Source organism: Salmo trutta, chromosome 19, assembly GCF_901001165.1.
Source record: "Salmo trutta chromosome 19, fSalTru1.1, whole genome shotgun sequence".
NCBI classification, from domain to species: domain Eukaryota; kingdom Metazoa; phylum Chordata; class Actinopteri; order Salmoniformes; family Salmonidae; genus Salmo; species Salmo trutta.
The window spans coordinates 44362387-44383649 of NC_042975.1; the positions used below are offsets into that span (position 1 = coordinate 44362387).

The following is a 21263-nucleotide window of genomic DNA, read 5'->3' on the forward strand; positions in this document are numbered from 1 at the left end:
TCTCTTCTCCCTTCATTAAACCCCTTTGACTGACAATACAGAGCTGGAAAAGTAGCCTCTGTAGTTGTTTTTTTTGTATAAAAGCTCTTCTACTTCACATGGCGCACGAAATGGCTGCCAGCCAACAACCGCAGGACACCGTTTCCTGAAGGTCTGCAATGTCATACCCATGGATGTTTTGTCTGGTTTCAAAGAGTAATGGGGGGAGGGTTGTGTTTAAAATATATGTACTGTTCCCTTCAAGCTTTTATTTATTTTTTGCATTCCACCATAGCCATTGGTCTGCTGAATTTCACGACACTGGATGCCACTAAATTGAACTAGAATAGAAATATGGGAGATTTGATCATATTTTAGTCCTATGATTACACAACCTGCCCATTCTCAGAAGTGGCACTCTCACACATGATGTTAGTCACACACAAAGCCCAATAAGTGCAATGTACAAGTGAAATTAATCCTGTTATGCAAAATGTATCTCAATGTAAACTCAGCAAAAAAAGAAACGTTCCTTTTTCAGGACCCTGTCTTTCAAAGATAATTCGTAAAAATCCAATTAACTTTACAGGTCTTCATTGTAAAGAGTTTAAACACTTTCCCATGCTTGTTCAATGAACCATAAACAATTAATGAACATGCACCTGTAGAACAGTCATTAAGACACTAACAGCTTACAGACGGTAGGCAATTAAGGTCACAGTTATGAAAACTTAGGACGCTAAAGAGGCCTTTCTACTGACTCTGAAAAACACCAAAAGAAAGATGCCCAGGGTCCCTGCTCATCTGCTTGAACGTGCCTTAGGCATGCTGCAAGGAGGCATGAGGACTGCAGATGTGGCCAGGGCAATAAATTGCAATGTCCGTACTGTGAGACGCCTAAGACAGCGCTACAGGACGGACAGCAGATCGTCCTCACAGTGGCAGACCATGTGTAACAACACCTGCACAGGATCGGTACATCCGAACATCACACCTTCGGGACAGGTACAGGATGGCAACAACAACTGCCCGAGTTACACCAGGAACGCACAATCCCTCCATCAGTGCTCAGACTGTCCGCAATAGGCTGAGAGGCTGGACTGAGGGCTTGTATGCCTGTTGTAAGGCAGGTCCTCACCCGGCAACAACGTCGCCTATGGGCACAAACCCACCGTCGCTGGACCAGACAGGACTGGCAAAAAGTGATCTTCACTGACGAGTCGCGGTTTTGTCTCACCAGGGGGTGATGGTCAGATTCACGTTTATCGTCAAAGGATTGAGTGTTACACCGAGGCCTGTACTCTGGAGCGGGATCGATTTGGAGGTGGGGGGTCCGTCATGATCTGGGGTGGTGTGTCACAGCATCATCGGATTGAGCTTGTTGTCATTGCAGGCAATCTCAATGCTGTGCGTTACAGGGGAGACATTCTCCTCCCTCGTGTGGTACCCTTCCTGCAGGCTCATCCTGACATGACCCTCCAGCATGACAATGCCACCAGCCGTACTGCTCGTTCTGTGTGTGATTTCCTGAAAGACAGGAATGTCAGTGTTCTGCCATGGCCAGCGAAGAGCCCGGATCTCAATCCCATTGAGCACGTCTGGGACCTATTGGATCGGAGGGTGAGGGCTATGGCCATTCCCCCCAGAAATGTTTGGGAACTTGCAGGTGCCTTGGTGGAAGAGTGGGGTCGCATCTCACAGAAAGAACTGGCAAATCTGGTGCAGTCCATGAGGAGGAGATGCACTGCAGGCCTTAATGCAGCTGGTGGCCACCCCAGATACTGACTGTTACTTTTGATTTTGACCCCTCCTTTGTTCAGGGGCACATTATTCCATTTCTGTTAGTCACATGTCTGTGGAACTTGTTCAGTTTATGTCTCAGTTGTTGAATCGTATGGTCATACAAATATTTACACATGTAAAGTTTGCTGAAAATAAACGCAGTTGATAGTGAGAGGACATTTCTTTTTTTGCTGAATTTATTTCTATATTGATCCGTGTTTGTGGTTATGCATCCTTCTGCTTCTATTTTCTTCCTTTCCAAACTGGGAAAACCCTTCATCAAGCATGTTCCACTTTTGCTAATCAGCATGGCTTTGCATACTGCTTGGTTAAAAAAAAGTTTACGTACTTTCTAAATGTACGAAAAGTATTTCCCTAATGCCCTAAAAACAAACCTTGCATCTCATGATTAACCTGTAATTGACCACTAGAGGGTCTTCCTCACAAGCCCCAAGGAGTGTCTAAACTCCACCTACCCATTAACAAACTAAGTTAGTGATGCACTAGAGCTTTTGTATCATTTTTTCCCAGTAGTTTTGAAAGTAGTGCTCGAGTCAAAAACGTGTCCTTGAGCATTGCGTACTACGTCATCCATTTCGTATGATATGTTACGTCCTGCATAAAATATGTTACAAATTCCAATTCGTACAATATTTTAAATGTATAAGCGCTGAAGATCCTGGATTGCATCTTTAACTCTCCATTATTATTTTTTTGTTAAATTTTTATTGTAGAATACATTTTTTTTAGATGGTAACTAATCAAGTTGTTCTTATAACTATCCCAATACCAATATGTGTTTACACATATGGAAAATGATTCTCGCATCTTTGTCAAAACAATAGTTGCTCAGGAACAGTATCTGATAACTCCCCCTTTAATACAACAACCTACAGCCCTGATGGTATGTGAAAGAGGAACAGTCCTCTATCTCTTGACATTTACACAGGATAAGACCGCAGCCACTAAGACCGAGAGGGAGATAGACAGGAGGAAGTGACCGAGATATTTCACAAGCTGCAAAGACCACCCAACAGTGGGCACCTGGTGTTTGACTCTAAAGAACATTTTGTTTGGGACTACAACTAGGTAAGGGAACAACAATGTCCTCCCAGGGCAGAGACTATAGAGACACTGATAGAGATACTCTATGAAAATGGAGACAGACAGGGTGATGTTGAGGCACAGAAGAGTAATAGAATTGCCCACACTGAATAGTGGCTTACTGGTGTAACGTTTTATTATTCCTATGATAATCTAAAAGTCCAATTGGACTTGTCCTAAAAGGAGGAGCAGATATAAAAGCTTAGATAGGGTATTGGGTTATTGAACAGATGACTAAGAAAAGGGTCATTCATTTACAGGAAGTAATATGATTTTGCTCTGTCTTATTATAATGTGTTGGTGGAGTACATTATTACAATATATTTTAATGTGGGGAATGGCCAAGACTAGGGTCGGCCTAAGATTTGACCTGTAGTTTGATTCAGGGCATTACCATGTTCCCCAGTTTTGTCTGTTTATAAAAAACCGTACACTGTCAGAGTTCAGCATTTTACTTTCCTTTTTCCTTTTCGCTTTAATTGAAAAATGTGTTAATGTGTGTTACTACCTTAAATGTGGCATAACCCGATCTTTGTATTACCACTTTGTAATACAGCGTCTTCAAACGAGAGTTTATTGTTAAATCCATGATGTAGCATCACTTATCACAATTACTACCAATAATAAAAGACGAGTGCTATATTTTCCCTCTGTAAGTATGGCTGCTTGGGATCTGTCTGTGACAGTGGAGGAGCTTGGCCCTGAGGCCACACCCTTCAAAGTTAGCGTGACCTCAGACCTGCACATTGGTGGTGTCGTACTCAGAATTGTAGAGAAGACACGTGAGTTCCCTACCAACGTACACTTCAACTTCCATCTTGGGAGGATATTTAAGATACAGTATATTTTTAGATTGCATATGAGTATCTATTTTGTCATTTCTCAGGGTTGTTGATATCTTTTAATCGCGGGGTGTGGTAAATTATTATAGATACATACTCCACAATATCTGTAAATCAGAACATGAATATTGATTTCAAAACAAGATTCAAAGTATCTATGAGACACACCATAGATGTGTTAATGTAAATCATGGACAGACTCCTCTGTCCACCCCAGAGATAAAGAAGGACTGGTCAGACCATGCCCTGTGGTGGGAGCAGAAGCAGCAGTGGCTGCTCCAACTATCCTGGACCCTTGAGAAGTATGAGATCCATGCCGATGCTCGCCTGAGCCTCACCCCCCAGCACAAGCCCCTGAGACTGGGCCTACCCAACGGGACCACTCTGAGGCTTCAGGCCTGCTTCTCTCGTCCAGTCTTCCAAACTGTTACGGGGGTCTGTCGTCTGCTGAGTAAGTACATGTATGAGGAGTTCCTACCTAAATAAAAGTATGAAGTTATTGTTGCAGATATTATTGTAACTGGAACACATAAAAGCGGAGCATTATCTACAGTAACAAACATAATACAACATCAGGTACAATAACTAAATTCCCCTGTTACACTTGGACGCATCAATTAAGATTACATGGGTACTATCCTATGGAACCGCTGGTGGAAATTAAGGAAAGAAACAACAAACTAGAATAAGATAAGGGGGGGTGCAGGGGCTACATTAAGTTCTCAGCAGAGAGGTTACTCTCAAAGTAGTCGAGGAATGGCTGTCAGACCTTATAGAACTAACTTTTGAGTGGAGCCACGGGTGAAATATTTTAGCTTTGAGATGGGCCATTACATTCCATAACGCAGTGAGCATGTGATGGCTGGGTATTGGACTTCCAATTAAAAACAATAAGGCATAAAAATTGTGGTAAAATCAATGATGTATATAAACCCTGGATTGCTGATGCTATGTATTGGCCAATTAGTTATATATATACACTGAACAAAAATATAAACGCAACATATAACAATTTAAAGACTTTACTGAGTTACAGTTCATATAAGGAAATCAGTCCATTAAAATAAATTCAATAGGCCCTAATCTACTGTGTGGATTTCACATTACTGGGAATACAGATAGGCATCTAATGGTCACAGATACCTTTAAAAAAATGGCTTCATTGGCTTTGTGAAGTTGCTGGATATTATCAGGAACTGGAACACGCTATCGTACACATCGATCCAGAGCATCCCACACATGCTCAATGGAAAACATGTCTGGTGAGTATGCAGGCCATGAAAAAAACTGGGCCATTTTCAGCTTCCAGGAATTGTGCACAGATTCTCACGACATGGGGCCTTGCATTATCATGCTGAAACGTGAGGTGATGGCGGCAGATGAATGACACGACAATGGGCCTCAGGATCTCGCCAAGGTATCTCTGTGCATTCAAATTGCCATTGATAAAATGTAATTGTGTTTGTCTGTAGCTTATGCCTGCCCATATCATAACCCCACCGCCACCATGGGGCACTCTGTTTGCAAACCGCACGCCCACATGACACCATCTGTCCAGTACAGTTGAAACCGGGATTCATACTTGAAGAGCACACTTCTCCACCATGCCAGTGGTCATCGTAGGTGAGCGTTTGTCCACTGAAGTTGGTTACATTGCTGAACTTCAGTCAGGTCAAGACCCTGGGCAGGATGACGAGCACCCAGATGACCTTCCCTGAGACGGTTTATGACAGTTTGTGCAGAAATCCTTTGGTTGTGCAAATCCACAGTTTCATCAGCTGTCCGGGTGATTGGTCTCAGACCATCCCACATGTGAAGAAGCCGCATGTGGAGGTGCTGGGCTGGCGTGGTTACACGTGGTCTGCGGTTGTGAGGCCGGTTGGACGTACTGGCAAATTTGCTGTTTAATCAGCGTCTTGATATGCCACAACTGTCAGATGAATGACTTGTCTTGGCAAAGGAAAAATACTCACTAACTGGGATGTAAACGAATTTGTGCACAAAATTCAAGCAAAATAAGGTTTTTGATCATATGGAACATTTCTGGTATCTTTTATTTCAGCACATTAAACATGGGACTAACACTTTACATTTTGCGTTTATATTTTTAGCTCACATAATATAATTTGTACGTTCTTTTATGTATTATTTGTTTGTTTAATATAATGTAAGAGTATGCATTAAGGTGTCTAATAGAATAAACGTAAAAACAAATAGACATTAATAAATGCATTTCCATAGCTTGATGGGGAAGTGCCAAGATGGAGGTGCGGTGGCTTCAAAACAGCGCTGTCTGTCAGAAATCTGGTGTATATATAAAACATTGGGTAAAATAGACACAATAAAAATGAACATTCTTCCAAATATTTTTTAATTGTATTTAACCAGGTAGGCCAGTTGAGAACAAGTTATCATTTTCAACTGCGACCTGGCCAAGATAAAGCAAGGCAGTGCGATTAAAAACAACAACACAGAGTTACACATAAACAAACCTACAGTCAATAACACAATATAAAAATATGTGTACAGTGTGTGCAAATGTAGAAGAGTAGGGAGGTAAGGCAATAAATAGGCCATAGAGGCGAAATAATTACAATTTAGTATTAACACTGGAGTGATAGATGTGCAGATGATGATGTGCAAGTTGAGATTCTGGGGTGCAAAGGAGCAAGAGGATAAATAACAATATGGGGATGAGGTAGTTGGGTGTGCTATTTACAGATTGGCTGTGTACAGGTACAATGATCGCTAAGCTGCTCTGACAGCTAATGCTTAAAGTTAGAGAGGGAGATATAAGACTCCAGCTTCAGTGATTTTTGCAATTCGTTCCAGTCATTGGCAGCAGAAAACTGTAAGGAAAGGCGGCCAAAGTAAGTGTTGGCTTTGGGGATGACCAGTGAAATATACCTGCTGGAGCGTGTGCTACGGGTGGGTGTTGCTATGGTGACCAGTGAGCTGAGATAAGGCGGGGCTTTACCTAGCAAAGACTTATAGATGACCTGGAGCCAGTGGGTTTGGCGACGAATATGTAGTGAGGGCCAGCCAACGAGAGCATACAGGTCACAGTGGTGGGTAGTATATGGTGCTTTGGTGACAAAACAGATGTCACTGTTATAGACTACATCCAGTTTGCTGAGTAGAGTGTTGGAGGCTATTTTGTAAATGACATCGCCGAAGTCAAGGATCGGTAGGATAGTCAGTTTTACGAGGGTATGTTTGGCAGCATGAGTGAAGGAGGCTTTGCTGTGAAATAGGAAGCTGATTCTAGATTTCATTTTGGATTGGAGATGCTTAATGTGAGTCTGGAAGGAGAGTTTACAGTCTAACCAGACACCTAGGTATTTGTAGTTGTCCACATAAGTCAGAACCGTCCAGAGTAGTGTTGCTAGTCGGGCGGGCAGGTGCGGGCAGCAATCGGTTGAAGAGCATACATTTAGTTTTACTAACATTTAAAAGCAGTTGGAGGCCACGGAAGAAGTGTTGTATGGCATTGAAGCTTGTTTGCAGGTTTGTTAACACAGTGTCCAAAGAAGGGCCAGAGGTATACAGAATGGTGTAGTCTGCGTAGAGTTGGATCAGAGAATCACCAGCAGCAAGAGCGACATCATTGATATATACAGAGAAAAGAGTCAGCCCGAGAATTGAACCCTGTGGCACCCCATAGAGACTGCAAAAGGTCCAGACAACAGACCCTCTGATTTGACACACTGAACTCTATCTGAGAAGTAGTTGGTGAACCAGGCGAGGCAGTCATTTGAGAAGCCAAGGCTATTGAGTCTGCCGATAAGAATGTGGTGATTAACAGAGTCGAAAGCCTTGGCCAGGTCGCTGAAGACGGCTGCACAGTACAATCTTTTATCGATGGCGGTTATGATATCATTTAGGACCTTGAGCGTGGCTGTGGTGCACCAATGACCAGCTCGGAAACCAGATTGCATAGTGGAGAATGTACGGTGGGATTCGAAATGGTCGTTGATCTCTTTGTTATCTTGACTTTCGAAGATTTTAGAAAGGCAGGGCAGGATGGATATAGGTCTATAACAGTTTCGGTGGATAATTTTGGTGGATAATTTTAGAAAGAGAGGGTCCAGATTGTCTAGCCCAGCTATAACATACCTCCTCAGTGTAATCCCTCTCCCCTTTTCGGGAGAATGGTTCAAGAAGTTCATAACTTTTTTCAGGAAGTTTCTCTGGAGAGAGAAACAAACCCCCTTTGAGTCAGCCGTTCAAAATGATCAATGGACAGAAATAGAGGTGGCCTGGGCCTTCCTGATATTCAGAAATACTATTTGGTATTTAATGCAAGGTACCCTCTTAAATGGGCTTATAACAACAATCCCACTCCTTGGGAGGTCATAGAACAAGAGGTCTTTGACATGCGCTTGGGCATTTTATTTCCTTTTTTATGTATTTTTCACATTTTTTTTTCTTCTTCATTCGGGCCCTGTGGTACAATCTGAAATACTGGGAAGGGATAAAGAATCCCATTTGAAAATGTTCCTGTGAGATTGCTTCCAATTTGCATACAACTTTGAGCTTTGTTGGAAGCATTCATCCCAAGCCCCTCTTTGGTAAAATTGGGGGTTTGTTGAATAATGGAAAACCTTGTGGTAAATAGAGAATTGGAAGCTAAATGTATTTCCATGGTTTCTGATTTTTTTTGATGACAACAATATGGCATCATTTGAACAAATCAGAAATTAATAACATTTTCCCAAAAAAGACTTCCTACTCTACTTACAAATAAGGTCACATTTTTCTAAACATGTAGGAGAGAAGATCTCCAAAGTCTACTGAATTAGAAAACTGAAATGTTTAAGTACAATAGATACTTAGCTAGTCAACTTTATAAAATCTTTACTAACTCCAGGTCTTCTGTATGCCACGTGTAGAATTGTGCTGGGAGAATGATTTAGGTGTCCATCTTTCTTCTGAAACATGGGAACATATCTGGAAAAAAATTATGTTTTGAATAATTGTATCCCTTCCAAATTTCTGTATAGAGAGTTTATTTTAACCCCTAGGAAATTGAAAGTCATGGAACCTTCTGTGTCTGACAAATGTTGGCACTGTAGTGGGGGCAATGGACAATTTCTACATATGGTCTGGAAATGCCCTAAATGAATTCGACATTGGTCCGTGGTATTGAAATAATTTTTAGTCATTACCGGAATACTGGAAAGTATTCAGATGCCTTGACTTTTTCCACATTTTGTTATGTTTACAGTTTTTTTTTTTTTTTAATTTATGTTTACAGTTTTTTGATTAAATAGTTTTTTTCCCTTATCAATCTACACACAATAGCAGATTGGTTACAAAGCGAAAACAGATTTTTAGAAATTTTTGCAAATGTATTAAAAATAAAAAACAGAAATACCTTATTTACGTAAGTATTCAGACCCTTTACTCAGTACTTTGTTGAAGCACCTTTGGCAGCGATTACATCCTCCAGTCTTCTTGGGTATGACGCTACAAGCTTGGCACACCTGTATTTGGGGAGTTTCTCCCATTCTTTGCAGATTATAAAATAAGGCTGTAACGTAACAAAATGTGGAAAAAGTCAAGGGGTCTGAATATTTTCCAAAACGCACTGTATCTGGATACAATCTGGCACATATACTCCTACTAAAGGCGATGAAATACTTTAAACTGTAGTAACACATGTCTAATGCAGATAGGGGAGCAGTGTATCCTGTCAATTGCAGAATGCCAGGTGATATCGGAAATCTCACCTCCAATCTCACCTCCCATGAATGCTTTACATGGTCAAGAGTGGGGCATGTCATATTCTGAATAATGTCTTGCACCACAGAAAGACTGTATGTCCCTTTACATACTGATCCAGGTATCAAACATTCATCAAGCCAGCTGGCGGGTGGGAGAGATGGGAAAGAGGGGAAATCTTTTTTGTAAAGTCGAGAATCTGCAGGTACCTGAAGAAGTGCGTCTGGGCTATACCGTGCTCTCTAACTAGAGGTTCATTGTTGCAGGTGTTAATCAGTTTCCCCTCGCACTGCTTATTCTCAGACATGCGTCACCCAGAGGAGCTGTCGTTGTTACGGCCAGTGGAGGAGAAGAAGAAGAAGAAGAAAGACACGGAGGAGGAAGTGGCAGTATATGATCTAACAAGCCTTCGGATCTCATCAGGTAGGTCCAGTGGAATTGGAGGTTCACTTCAACTTTCTAAATGGATGGGCAACATTAAGTACAATAGTTTTCACTGTACAGCACATACCAAATATCATGTAACATATCCTGACTGCATATGTAACAATGACAGGTCCAGCTCACACCCTGTCCAATGGCATGCCTGTACACTTTGCTGACTCACCCCAGACTGAGGCTGTGTATAAGATGTTGTCTGTCAGCCTACCTACTCCTGAGACTATCACCAAGATGCCCCGTCCCACCAGCCTTGTGGACAAGGCCCAAGTTCACAGCAGGTGAGCATCTGTGTGTTCACAACGCACGTAGATATGTTTAGGTATGCGTATGTTACTCTGTGTATTGTTAGTGAAAAATAACAGAGTGTAATTCAATTAATCACATGTGTTTTATTGTGGACTTTAGATGGCTGGATTCGTCTCGTTCTCTGCTCCAACAGGGAGTGCAGGAGCATGACAGGCTGCTGCTACGCTTCAAATACTACTGCTTCCATGACCTGCAGCCCAAGGTAGGCCTGCACCACGCTTTCTGAAGAGCCATCGATTATTTCCTTCTTCTACCTCATGGTGGCCATGAATTGTGCTGTGTGTAATCGGTCACTTTGTCTACCTTGTCTCCGTCTCCAGTATGATGCGGTCCGTCTGACCCAGATGTATGAGCAGGCTCGCTGGGCCATCTTGTTGGAGGACGTTGGCTGCACAGAGGAAGAGATGATGCTCTTTGCTGCCCTTCAGGTAAACAAACAAGAACTGTCCCCAAAGGTTACTCTCTGTCTATGACACATTGCTTCCCTTCTCTTTCACACTGTTATACGTTTGTGTGTGCGCTGTCCTCAGTACCACATTGGTAAGTTGTCTCTGTCAGAGCCCCAGCTGATGACGTCATGTCCTTCCATGGATGACCTTGACTCCGCCCTTCAGTGTTTGGAGGTGAAGACGGATGCAGAGGAGAGCAGCGCTGAAGACATGCTGGTTAGTCCCTCTGATTCTCCACCGTACTGTAGCAGTCTGTAATGGTGATCAGGGCTGATTTGTAAGGGGGGAAAAAAAGTGACATGTAAAAAGTTGAGTTGCAACCGCACGTCTCAAAATAGACACAGGGTTTTATCTCTTCACAGGAAACAATGAGGGTAGCACCAGAGCTGCATGACTACTTGAAAATCTTCAGGTAAGATGGGTTGACAACATACATCACCGCTGGCTGGCTGAACACCCTCTGACTCACATCCATCTTTCTGCCGGTGACCACCTTTTCCTGCCTTGGGTTTTAGATTGGATATCGATCACACAAGATATATGAGACTCTGATAGTCTGGATGAGTGTTTATAGACACACACACACACACACACACTAACCGCAGCTACGGTTATATTGACATGCTCACTCACACAGACATACAACTGCGTACCCTTTCCAATGTTGCTGAAAACCCTTAGTATTCTAGTTTGTTTCATCTCACTCTCTCCTAGACCAAAGAGACGGACACTAAAGGGCTATAAGCAGTTCTGGTTCACGTTCAACAACGCGTCCATCTCCTACTACAAGAGTAAAGAGGAGAGCCTCAAGGAGCCCATTCAGCAGATAAACCTCAAAGGTCAAATGTACTGACATTCACTGTGTTGATAATGCCCACCCACATGCACATACTCTACATTCAGCCCACATTTTCACATAGAACCGCAACCACACAAGTTGAGACGAAGATGTGTAGTACGTAGAGCATCAGAAAGGACATTCTAGATCTAATGACGCTTCTTCACTGGTGGCTTTAATAAGCCAAATGAGTCAAAACTGGTCCCATAAGGAAGTGCTGTGCTCCGCAGGCTGTGAGGTGGCCCCAGACGTTAGTGTGGCTGGTCAGAAGTTCTGCATCAGGCTGCTGATCCCTGGGGCTGAGGGCATGAATGTGGTCTACCTACGCTGTGAGAATGTAAGGAACTCAACGCTCAGCTCACTCTGTTCGAAGCAACTCTTCCTATAAATGAAAAGCTATTCCAATTTGACCACTGATTTATGTACATGTATATGACCTGTCCCAAGGAATAGACCCAACTGCTATAAGAACAGTTTCCTCTTCAGTGTCACCCTGACCCTACATATAAATGTAGTATATCCCACTATGCTATGGTTTCTTTCCATCTTTCCATATGTCCATTCCTCCCCCTTCCACTAGGAGCTGCAGTACAGCAGGTGGATGGCAGCTTGCCGTTTAGCCTCCAAGGGGAAGACCCTAGCAGACAGCTCCTTCTCTAATGAGGTGCAGAATATCCAGTCCTTCCTGGCCATGCAGCGAACCACCCCCAGGGTCAATGCTGCTCAGACTGATGACAGCATCAACACACACGGCCTTGTATCCCCACGCTACCACAAAAAGTACAAGTCCAAACAGGTAAGAGTCATGTGATCTGGGCGGAACTCGAATGTATGGTAAGAGAAGCAAACGATAAGATTCCGTCTCCAGTGATTCTAACCATTCCTCTGCTCTGTCAGCTAACTCCGCGCATCCTGGATGCCTATCAGAATGTGGCCCAGCTCCCTCTAACAGATGCTCTCCTCAGGTTTCTTCAGATCTGGCAGGCTCTACCTGAGTTCGGGGTGTGTTATTTTGTGGTGAGGTGAGTACATGTCTTTTTTGTCAAATCAAATCAAATTGTATTTGTCACATGCGCAGAATACAACAGTGAAATGCTTACTTACAAGCCCTTAACCAACAATGCTTTAAGAAGTAAAGAAAAAATGTTTAAATAAGTGTTTTGTAAAAGATAGATAAGTAGAAAATAAAAGTAACAAATAATTAAATAGCAGCAGTAATATAACAAGCGAGGCTATATACAGGGGGTACCGGTACAGAGTCAATGTGCAGGGGCACCGGTTAATTGAGGTAATTGAGGTAATATGTACATGTAGGTAGAGTTAAAGTGACAATGCATAGACAATAAACAGAGAGTAGCAACAGCAGCTTAAAAGAGGGTTCTGGGTAGCCCTTTGATTAGCTGTTCAGGAGTCTTATAGCTTGGGGGTAGAAGCTGTTAAGAAGCCTTTTGAACCTCGACTTGGCACTCCGGTACTGCTTGCTGTGCGGTAGCAGAGAGAACAGTCTATGACTGGGGTGGCTGGAGTCTTTGACAATTTATAGGGCCTGATATGACACTGCCTGATATAGAGGTCCTGGATGGCAGGAAGTTCGGCTCCGGTGATGTACTGGGCCGTACACACTACCCTCTGTAATGCCTTGTGGTTGGAGGCTGAGCAGTTGCCAACCAGGCAGTGATGCAACCAGTCAGGATGCTCTCGATGGTGCAGCTGTAGAACATTTTGAGGATCTGAGGACCCATGCCATATCTTTTCAGTCTCCTGAGGGGAATAGTTTACAGCTATCTGCCTTGTCAACATAGCACTGAATCTGATCTCACCAAATTCGACACATTTCCTGTATAAACACAGGTTTAAGGGATGCCGTAAAGATGAGGTCCTCGGCGTCACCAACAACCGTCTCATCCGCATTGACCTCAGCACAGGAGATGTGGTGAAGACGTGGAGATACAACACCATGAAGCAGTGGAATGTCAACTGGGATATCCAACAGGTACACATCTCACTGGCTGCCTAATTATGTTTCTTCATTTATCTGTTACTTGGTCTGTCTACTGTATTATATCAAATATGTAATAATAATATTTCATTTGTAAAGTGCATTTCCCAGGCTCAAAACACACAAAAATGAATGTGCAGGTAGAGCATTCCAGAGCTGAGAGGTCACATGAAGGCCTGTCACCCATTCTGCACAGGTTTTTGACTGGTGTGACCAGAGCCTGGTTTCCCGATAGCGATGGAACTTAGGCTTACGAGTATTTTAACGATGCATCTTTCCTATAACGGCCGAAGATGTAACACGTGTTACCCAAAACACCATGCAGAGAGAACGGTCAGTCGCTGAGTGCGTCATTAAGGCATGTGTCGATACTGGTAGGATGGAAAGAAAAGCAGTGCTGCTTTCAGATCAGCTTTCTCCATTCAAATCTTACCTTAATATTATTCCACAATACTGACGATGGATCAGCTCCTAGAGAGATATTGTCACCTAAGTCTGCAAATATTGAGGTGGCTTATTCTCATGCTTACCTTATAATAATGCCCTTAATCAAGATTTGGCACATCTTTGCGCACGGGTTAGGCTACATGTCATGAGATATATTGAGGCAAAAATGACAGAAAGTAGCCAAATAATAAATAAAACAAAATTGAATGAACATGAAATACTGTACATAGGCCTATGTAGCTTGTACTGTAGTTAGCCTATTTATATTTTAATGCAGTGATCTCAGTTTTTCATTTGAAGCATCTTTTTGTGCTTCGCTTGTTTGTAACAATTGCAAAGACATTGGCAGCTTTGTATTTGTAGTCGACTTCGTTGTGAAGTTACCGGTGGTCACCGAGAGACAGATAAACATATTTATTTTATGTTTAACAGTGATCTTCTGTTTATAAAGTGATGCGGTAGGGGGGAAAAAATGCATCTAACAACTCACTTAGCTGTTATAATAATACATGGGACTTATAGCACTTTTCAAGGACCCAAAATCGCTTTACAATTGTAGAAATGAAATGAAAAACAGGAGTCAAAACAAAACATCAGAATATGAGTAAAGAGAGGGGTGGGCTTAAAGAAGGGAAAGAGTGTGATGTATCAGTGTGTGGGGAGGGGAGGGTTGGGATTTGGATACAAACCTGGTTTAGGATAAGGGGCGGGATTGGGGTTAGGATGCGAACCCGGTTTAGAGTAAGGGGTAGGGTAAGGGTTAGATGCTGCTCAGTATGGTGAAGAAAGGAGTGTCTTTGTAGTGTATTTCTTAGCTTGTGTGTGGGGGGGGGGGCTTAAGGGTAGGCCTTATCAAAGAGGTGGGGCTTTAGGAGAGACTGAAAGATAGTGATGGACTCATGGCTGGAGGGAGCAAGGGAGTTCCAGAGCCTAGGAGCAACCCTGGAGAAGGCCCTGTCGGCCGAAGTTCTGGGGCTTCGACCTGGGGATGACAAGGTGGCCTGTTGTGTTGGAACCGAGTGCGCATGTGGGTTGGTAAGGGAGAAGAAGGTCTGAGAGGATCTTGTAATCAATGCGTTGGGAGACAGGGAACCAGTGAAGTTGACGGGAGGACAGGGGTGACGTGCTGCCAGGACCAGGGAACCAGTGAAGTTGACGGGAGGACAGGGGTGACGTGCTGCCAGGACCAGGGAACCAGTGAAGTTGACGGGAGGACAGGGGTGACGTGCTGCCAGGACCAGGGAACCAGTGAAGTTGACGGGAGGACAGGGGTGACGTGCTGCCAGGACCAGGGAACCAGTGAAGTTGACGGGAGGACAGGGGTGACGTGCTGCCAGGACCAGGGAACCAGTGAAGTTGACGGGAGGACAGGGGTGACGTGCTGCCAGGACCAGGGAACCAGTGAAGTTGACGGGAGGACAGGGGTGACGTGCTGCCAGGACCAGGGAACCAGTGAAGTTGACGGGAGGACAGGGGTGATGTGCTGCCAGGACTTAGTGTGGGTGATGAGTCGAGCTGCAGGGTTTTGAAACATTTGGATCTTATGGAGGGCACTTGAGTTGATGCCGGAGAGTAGTGAATTGCAGTAGTCAAGACGGGAGGAGATGAATGCATGTATGAAGTTTTCAGGGGCAGGACGGGAGAGGGAGGACCTGACTTTGGCAATGTTGTGGAGGTGGAAGAATGAGGATTTGACAGTCTGTCTTATGTGGTGGTCAAAGGAGAGGGTGGAGTCCAGGATGACGCCAAGGTTGCTTGTGTGGAGGGAGGGAGAGACAATGGTGTCATCAATGATGAGGGTGAGGTTGCCAGCTTTGGTGAAGGTGGATTTGGTGCCTATGAGGAGTTTCGTTTTATCACTGTTGAGCTTGAGGAAGTTTTGTTGCATCTATGTTTTTATTGCAGAGATTCAATGTGGGTTAGAGGTGGGTTGACGAGGACTCCCGAGTGGCACAGCGGTCTAAGGCACTGCCTCGCAGTGTTGCGGCGTCACTACAGCCTTGGGTTTGATCCTAGGCTGTGTCACAACCGGCGTGACCGGAAGTCCCATAGGGTGGCGCACAATTGGACCAGCATCGTCTGGGTTAGGGCAGGGTTTGGCCGAGGGGGCTTTACTTGGCTCATTGCGCTCTAGCGACTCCTTGTGGCGAGCCGGGGGCCGACAGGCTGACTTTGGTCGTCAGTTGAACAGTGTTTCAACTGGGTTAAGCGAGCAGGTGTTTACTCGACCTTTGCCTCTCCTGAGCCCATTGGGGAGTTGCAGCGATGACACAAGATCCTAATTGGATATGACGAAATTGGAGAGAAAAAGGTGGTAAAAAAAAGAAAGTTAAAAAAAGAAAAGTTGTGGGTTGTCAGTAGAATGGTCTAAGTGAAGGGCTCAGTGACTTTCAACGTGGCACCGTCATAGGATGCCACCTTTCCAACAAGTCAGTTCGTCAAATTCCTGCTCTGCTAGAGCTGCCCCGGTCAACTGTAAGTGCTGTTATTGTGAAGTGGAAACGTCTAGGAGCAACAATGGCTCAGCCGCGAAGTGGTAAGCCACACAAGCTCACAGAACGGGACCGCCGAGTGCTGAAGAGCTTAGCGCATAAAATTTGTCTGTCCTCGGTTGCAACACTCACTACCGAGTTCCAAACTGTTTCTGGAAGCGACGTCAGCACAAGAATTGTTCGTCGGAAACTTAATGAAATGGGGTTCCATGGCCGAGCAGCCGCACACAAGCCTAAGATCACCATACGCAATGCCAAGCATCGGCTGGAGTGGTGTAAAGCTCGCCGCCATTGGTCTCTGGAGCAGTGGAAGCACGTTCTCTGGAGTGATGAATCACGCTTCACCATCTGGCAGTCCGACGGACAAATCTGGGTTTGGCGGATGCCAGGAGAACGCTACCTGCCCGAATGAATAGTGCCAACTGTAAAGTTTATTGGAGGAGGAATAATGGTTTGGGGCTGTTTTTCATGATTCGGGCTAGGCCCCTTAGTTCCAGTGAAGAGACACAATAACACTACAGCATATAATGACATTCTAGATGATTCTGTGCTTCCAACTTTGTGGCAACAGTTTTGGGAAGGCCCTTTCTAGTTTCAGCATGACAATACTCCCCTGCACAAAGCGAGGTCCATACAGAAATGGTTTGTCAAGATCAGTGTGGAAGAACTTCACTGGCCTGCACAGAGCCATGACCTCAACCCATCTAACACCTTTGGGTTGAATTGCAACGCCAACTGCGAGCCAGGCCTATTCGCCCCAACATCAGTGCCCGATCTCACTAATGCTCCCCACAGCAATGTTCCAACATCTAGTGGAAAACCTTCCCAGAAGAGTGAAGGCTATAATAGCAGCAAATGGGAGACCAACTCCATATTTTAAAGCCCATGATTTTGGAATGAGATTTTCGATGAGCAGGTGTCCACATACTTTTCGTAATGTAGAGTATTTTTGTGTGTCATCTGCATAAATATTAAAGTTTCATCCAAATCTTCAGATTAGTATACCAAGTGCTAGCATGTATATAGAGAACAAGAATGGCCCCCAGAACAGAGCCCTGTGGAACCCCTTGAGTGACTGTGGCAGGGTTGGATTTATAATTACCAAGAGTCACAAATTCTTGTCTGTCAGTCTCTGTGCCAGAGAATCCAAGCAAGTTCTTAAGTCTTCTGATGAGAATCTCATGGTTCAGTGTGTCAAATGCTGCTGTCATGCCCAGAAGTAAAAGGATGCTAGTGTCTGCATCATCAGCTGCCATCAACAAGCTATTTGTTACTTTTACCAGGGCTGTCTTTGTTCTCTGCCATGCACAGAAGCCGGACTAGAAGGGTTCATGCAGATTGTTGGTTGAAAGGTAGTTATGTAGCTATATTGAGACCACACGTTCAAGGACCTTTGATAGAAATGGCAAGTTGGAAATTGGTATGTAATTGCTTAGGGTGTAGGGGTCCAGTCCAGGTTTTTCCAATATTAGTATAATGGAGGCAGTTTTCTGAGAAGAATGAGGCTGGATTTTATGATTATGTGAGAATAGGGACCAAGGGGCAGATAGTTTAACTCATATTTTGGACAATTTCAGAGACAAATGTTGGGGTTGTCAATTAGTATTTGTTTAAACTGCAGCTGTGAGGCTCAGTATGTAGAAGAGGGGCAGGTTCTAAGCATGATGTAGTTTGTACAGTGCAGTAGATGTCCTTGATTTTGTATTGGGGAAATTAAAGAAAACTGTTGCATTGCTCAATGGAGGGGGTAAAGAATCTGGGGTTTTAACAAATTTCTTTACAACAAATAATCTGGGGTTCCACTCACCATTTGCAATGAGATTGGTATATTATGACTTGTGTACAGTGTTCAGTGTCTCTGTGTATGCAGTCTGATGATATGCCAGGGCCTGGCCCAACTAATTATGACTTAAATGTTTATCTGAAGACCATTAAAGGGATACTTCAGGATTTTGGCATTGAAGCCCTTTATCTACTTCCCAGAGTCACTCGTGGATACAATTTTTATGCTTCTGCGTGCAGTTTGAAGGAAGTTGCTAGCTAGTGTAAGCGCAATTGCAAACTAGCGTTAGCACAATGACTGGAAATCTATGTTATTAGTAGATACCATATACTTCTAGTAATTGTGCTAACGCTAGTTAGCGGTGGCTCGAAAAACTCTCTCTAACTTCCTTTATACTGGATGCAGAGATAAACATTTTATCCATGAGTTTATATGACTCTGGTGATGTAGAGAAAGGGCTTCATTGCCAAAATCCTCTATTCTTTATTTCAGGTGGCCATCGAGTTCAATGGCAATGTGAACATTGCCTTCAGCTGTGTGACTGCTACCTGCAAGATTGTGCACGAGTACATTGGGGGCTACATCTTTATGGCCACACGCACCAGAGAGCAGACAGAGGTGTTGAACCAGGAGCTCTTCTACAAGCTGACTGGTGGTCATGAAGCCCTCTAAATATCCATGAGAGGAAGATCTGGAACACCCTTTATGGTTTCATGATACTGTCATAGACAGCTAGCTGGTCTAGCTGGTCTGACCAGCATGGTCTAGCTGGTTATGCTTGTTGTCCAGCATGGTCTAGCTGGTCTGACCAGCATGGTGTAGCTTGTTATCCTGGTTTACCAGCATAGTCTAGCTGATTACCCATATGGAAAAGAATCATGAAAATCAAATAAGAATCTTGTATGGCAGAAGAAGAGTATTTGTACCAATATCTAGTGAGTTATCTAATAAGGATCTGGTAAGATTTTGTATGTTTTTCCTTATATGTCAGTGATGTACTTGTATATGTGTTATATGCATTATATGACATACACATTTGAATACATGATTGTGGTGAATTTCCTACATAGATATGGTATGACATATTTGAGTAAAATATATTAATTATGAGTCATCTATAAATATAAGAAAGGTGTATGTTCTACAAAATAAATGCTTTCCTTATGGGTTTCACATTGTTTTTTTTTAATAAGTCAACATATTAAAAACCATGAAAATTACTATAAGAAAAATAGAATATTTGTATATACATTTCCAGTATGAGTTCCCATAGTTAAAGCTGGGCAGTACCTCCTATCCAGGGTTTTAACCAAGCCCAGCTTAGCTTTGATATTTGTCACTGACTACTACCAATATGCTATTGTGAGAATGATAATTGAGAGATCACCACTATCTAAATAGATTCACTGCTGCTATCAAAGTCATTATTTCCCTTCCTCCTCCTCCTGCTTTCCCCGTCCCCTTCCTCCTCCTCCTCCTCTTGCTTTCCCGTGTCCCCCTTCCTCCCCCTGCTCCTCCTCTTCTCCCCCTCCTGCTTTCCTCCTTCCTCCACCTGCTGCTCCTCCTCCCCCTCCTACTTTCCCCATCCCACTTCCTCCTCCACCTGCTCCTCCTCCTCTTCTCCCCCTCCTTCCTCCTCTTCTCCCCATCCTGCTTTCCCCCGTCCCCCTTCCTCCACCTGCTCCTCCTCCTCTCCTCCCCCTCATTCCCACTCCTGCTCCTCCTCCTCTCCCCCTCCTTCTGCTTCCCCCCTTTCCTCCTCGAGGCGGACTCTCCATCTTTCTTGAATTAGCGTGTCGTTGCGTGCGCTAGTGACGTCAGACTGGCATGCAAGTACTTTGAAATGTGTATGTCCCATATGTGAGACCTTAGAAGGCTAAATTAAAATGTCTCTTGTATGTTTTTTATAGAATACACTTAAAATGCATGTTATGTCTAAATGTTACCCACCCATATACTGTAATTCAGATATTACAAGAATCTTCTATGAATATTGTAAGTATATTTGCTGCCATTTGTATTACTTACAAGTTCCAGGTATAACATATAAAATATTGTTAAATTCTTCTATATCTTTTCCATATGGTTATGCTGGTATGTAATTTATTGTCTTAAATAATTCCTCTTTAAGATGCCTTCAACTGTGTGACTGCTACCTGCAAGATTGTGCACGTGTACATTGGGAGCTACATCTTCATGGCCACACGCACCAGAGAGCAGACAGAGGTGTTCTTGCTCTTTTACAAGCTGACTGGTGGTCATGAAGCCCTCTAAATATCCATGAGATGAACATCTGGAACTCTCTTTATGGTTTCATGATACTCATAGACAGCTAGCTGGTGTGTCAATCTAAGTAACATAGACAGCTAGCTGGTGTGTCAATCTAAGTAACATAGACAGCTAGCTGGTGTGTCAATCTAAGTAACATAGACAGCTAGCTGGTGTGTCAATCTAAGTAACATAGATAGCTAGCTGGTGTGTCAATCTAAGTAACATAGACAGCTAGCTGGTGTGTCAATCTAAGTAACATAGACAGCTAGCTGGTGTGTCAATCTAAGTAACATAGACAGCTAGCTGGTGTGTCAATCTAAGTAACATAGACAGCTAGCTGGTGCGCCAATCTAAGTAACATAGACAGCTAGCTGGTGCGCCAATCTGCGTCAATCTAAGTAACATAATAAAAAAATCCCCATCAAAATCCTTCAGTTTAAGCTACAGATATCAGTTTTGCATGGGCTGCGTCTCAATCCACCGCGGCCTCCTATGTCAGCCTTCCGCATCTGCGGTGGAAGGTGTCCATGTGTCACGGGACTCGTCTGAAGGTAAGCCATACAGACGAATGGAGGTCGTTTTGTTTCCCAAAACAAATTGGGTTAAATATGTGTTAAAAATATATATATACAGTATATATATTTCCTGAGCATTCACAGATGTAGGAAAGACACTTCAAAGACGTATTCCTTATGATACATTTTTTACTGTCTATTTTGCCATTTATGTATGTGTTATTCAATGCGTTTCTATGGGCTATAGTAGCATAGACCAAAGTCAATATTTGATCAAATCATTTAGTAATA

The 21263-nt window shown here is 43.5% G+C and overlaps 1 protein-coding gene across 2 annotated transcripts; it reads left to right on the forward strand.

Annotated features, from left to right (window-relative positions):
- The first annotated feature begins 2120 nt into the window (after positions 1 to 2120).
- Positions 2121 to 19359, forward strand: LOC115154701 (fermitin family homolog 3). Of its 2 annotated transcripts, XM_029701179.1 has the most exons (15): positions 2121 to 2850; positions 3523 to 3647; positions 3925 to 4158; positions 9735 to 9854; positions 9988 to 10150; positions 10278 to 10380; positions 10499 to 10606; positions 10709 to 10843; positions 10990 to 11039; positions 11342 to 11466; positions 11696 to 11802; positions 12046 to 12261; positions 12363 to 12487; positions 13317 to 13458; positions 18679 to 19359. In XM_029701179.1, the coding sequence occupies exons 2-15, from the start codon at positions 3524 to 3526 to the stop codon at positions 18856 to 18858; spliced, it is 1932 nt and encodes a 643-aa protein (XP_029557039.1). In that variant the 5' UTR covers positions 2121 to 2850; position 3523; the 3' UTR covers positions 18859 to 19359. The 2 variants fall into 2 exon arrangements, with proteins under 2 accessions (XP_029557039.1, XP_029557040.1); XM_029701180.1 differs by having other exon boundaries at positions 2121 to 3647.
- The last annotated feature ends 1904 nt before the right edge of the window (positions 19360 to 21263 follow it).

Excerpts from the sequence above, each read along its gene's own strand:
- LOC115154701 (XM_029701180.1), top strand. The coding sequence starts at position 3,524 with ATGGCTGCTTGGGATCTGTCTGTGACAGTGGAGGAGCTTGGCCCTGAG. Across the intron at positions 3,648-3,924 it reads CAGAATTGTAGAGAAGACAC|AGATAAAGAAGGACTGGTCA; the intron begins GTGAGTTCCCTA and ends TGTCCACCCCAG. Across the intron at positions 10,607-10,708 it reads TGCTCTTTGCTGCCCTTCAG|TACCACATTGGTAAGTTGTC; the intron begins GTAAACAAACAA and ends CGCTGTCCTCAG.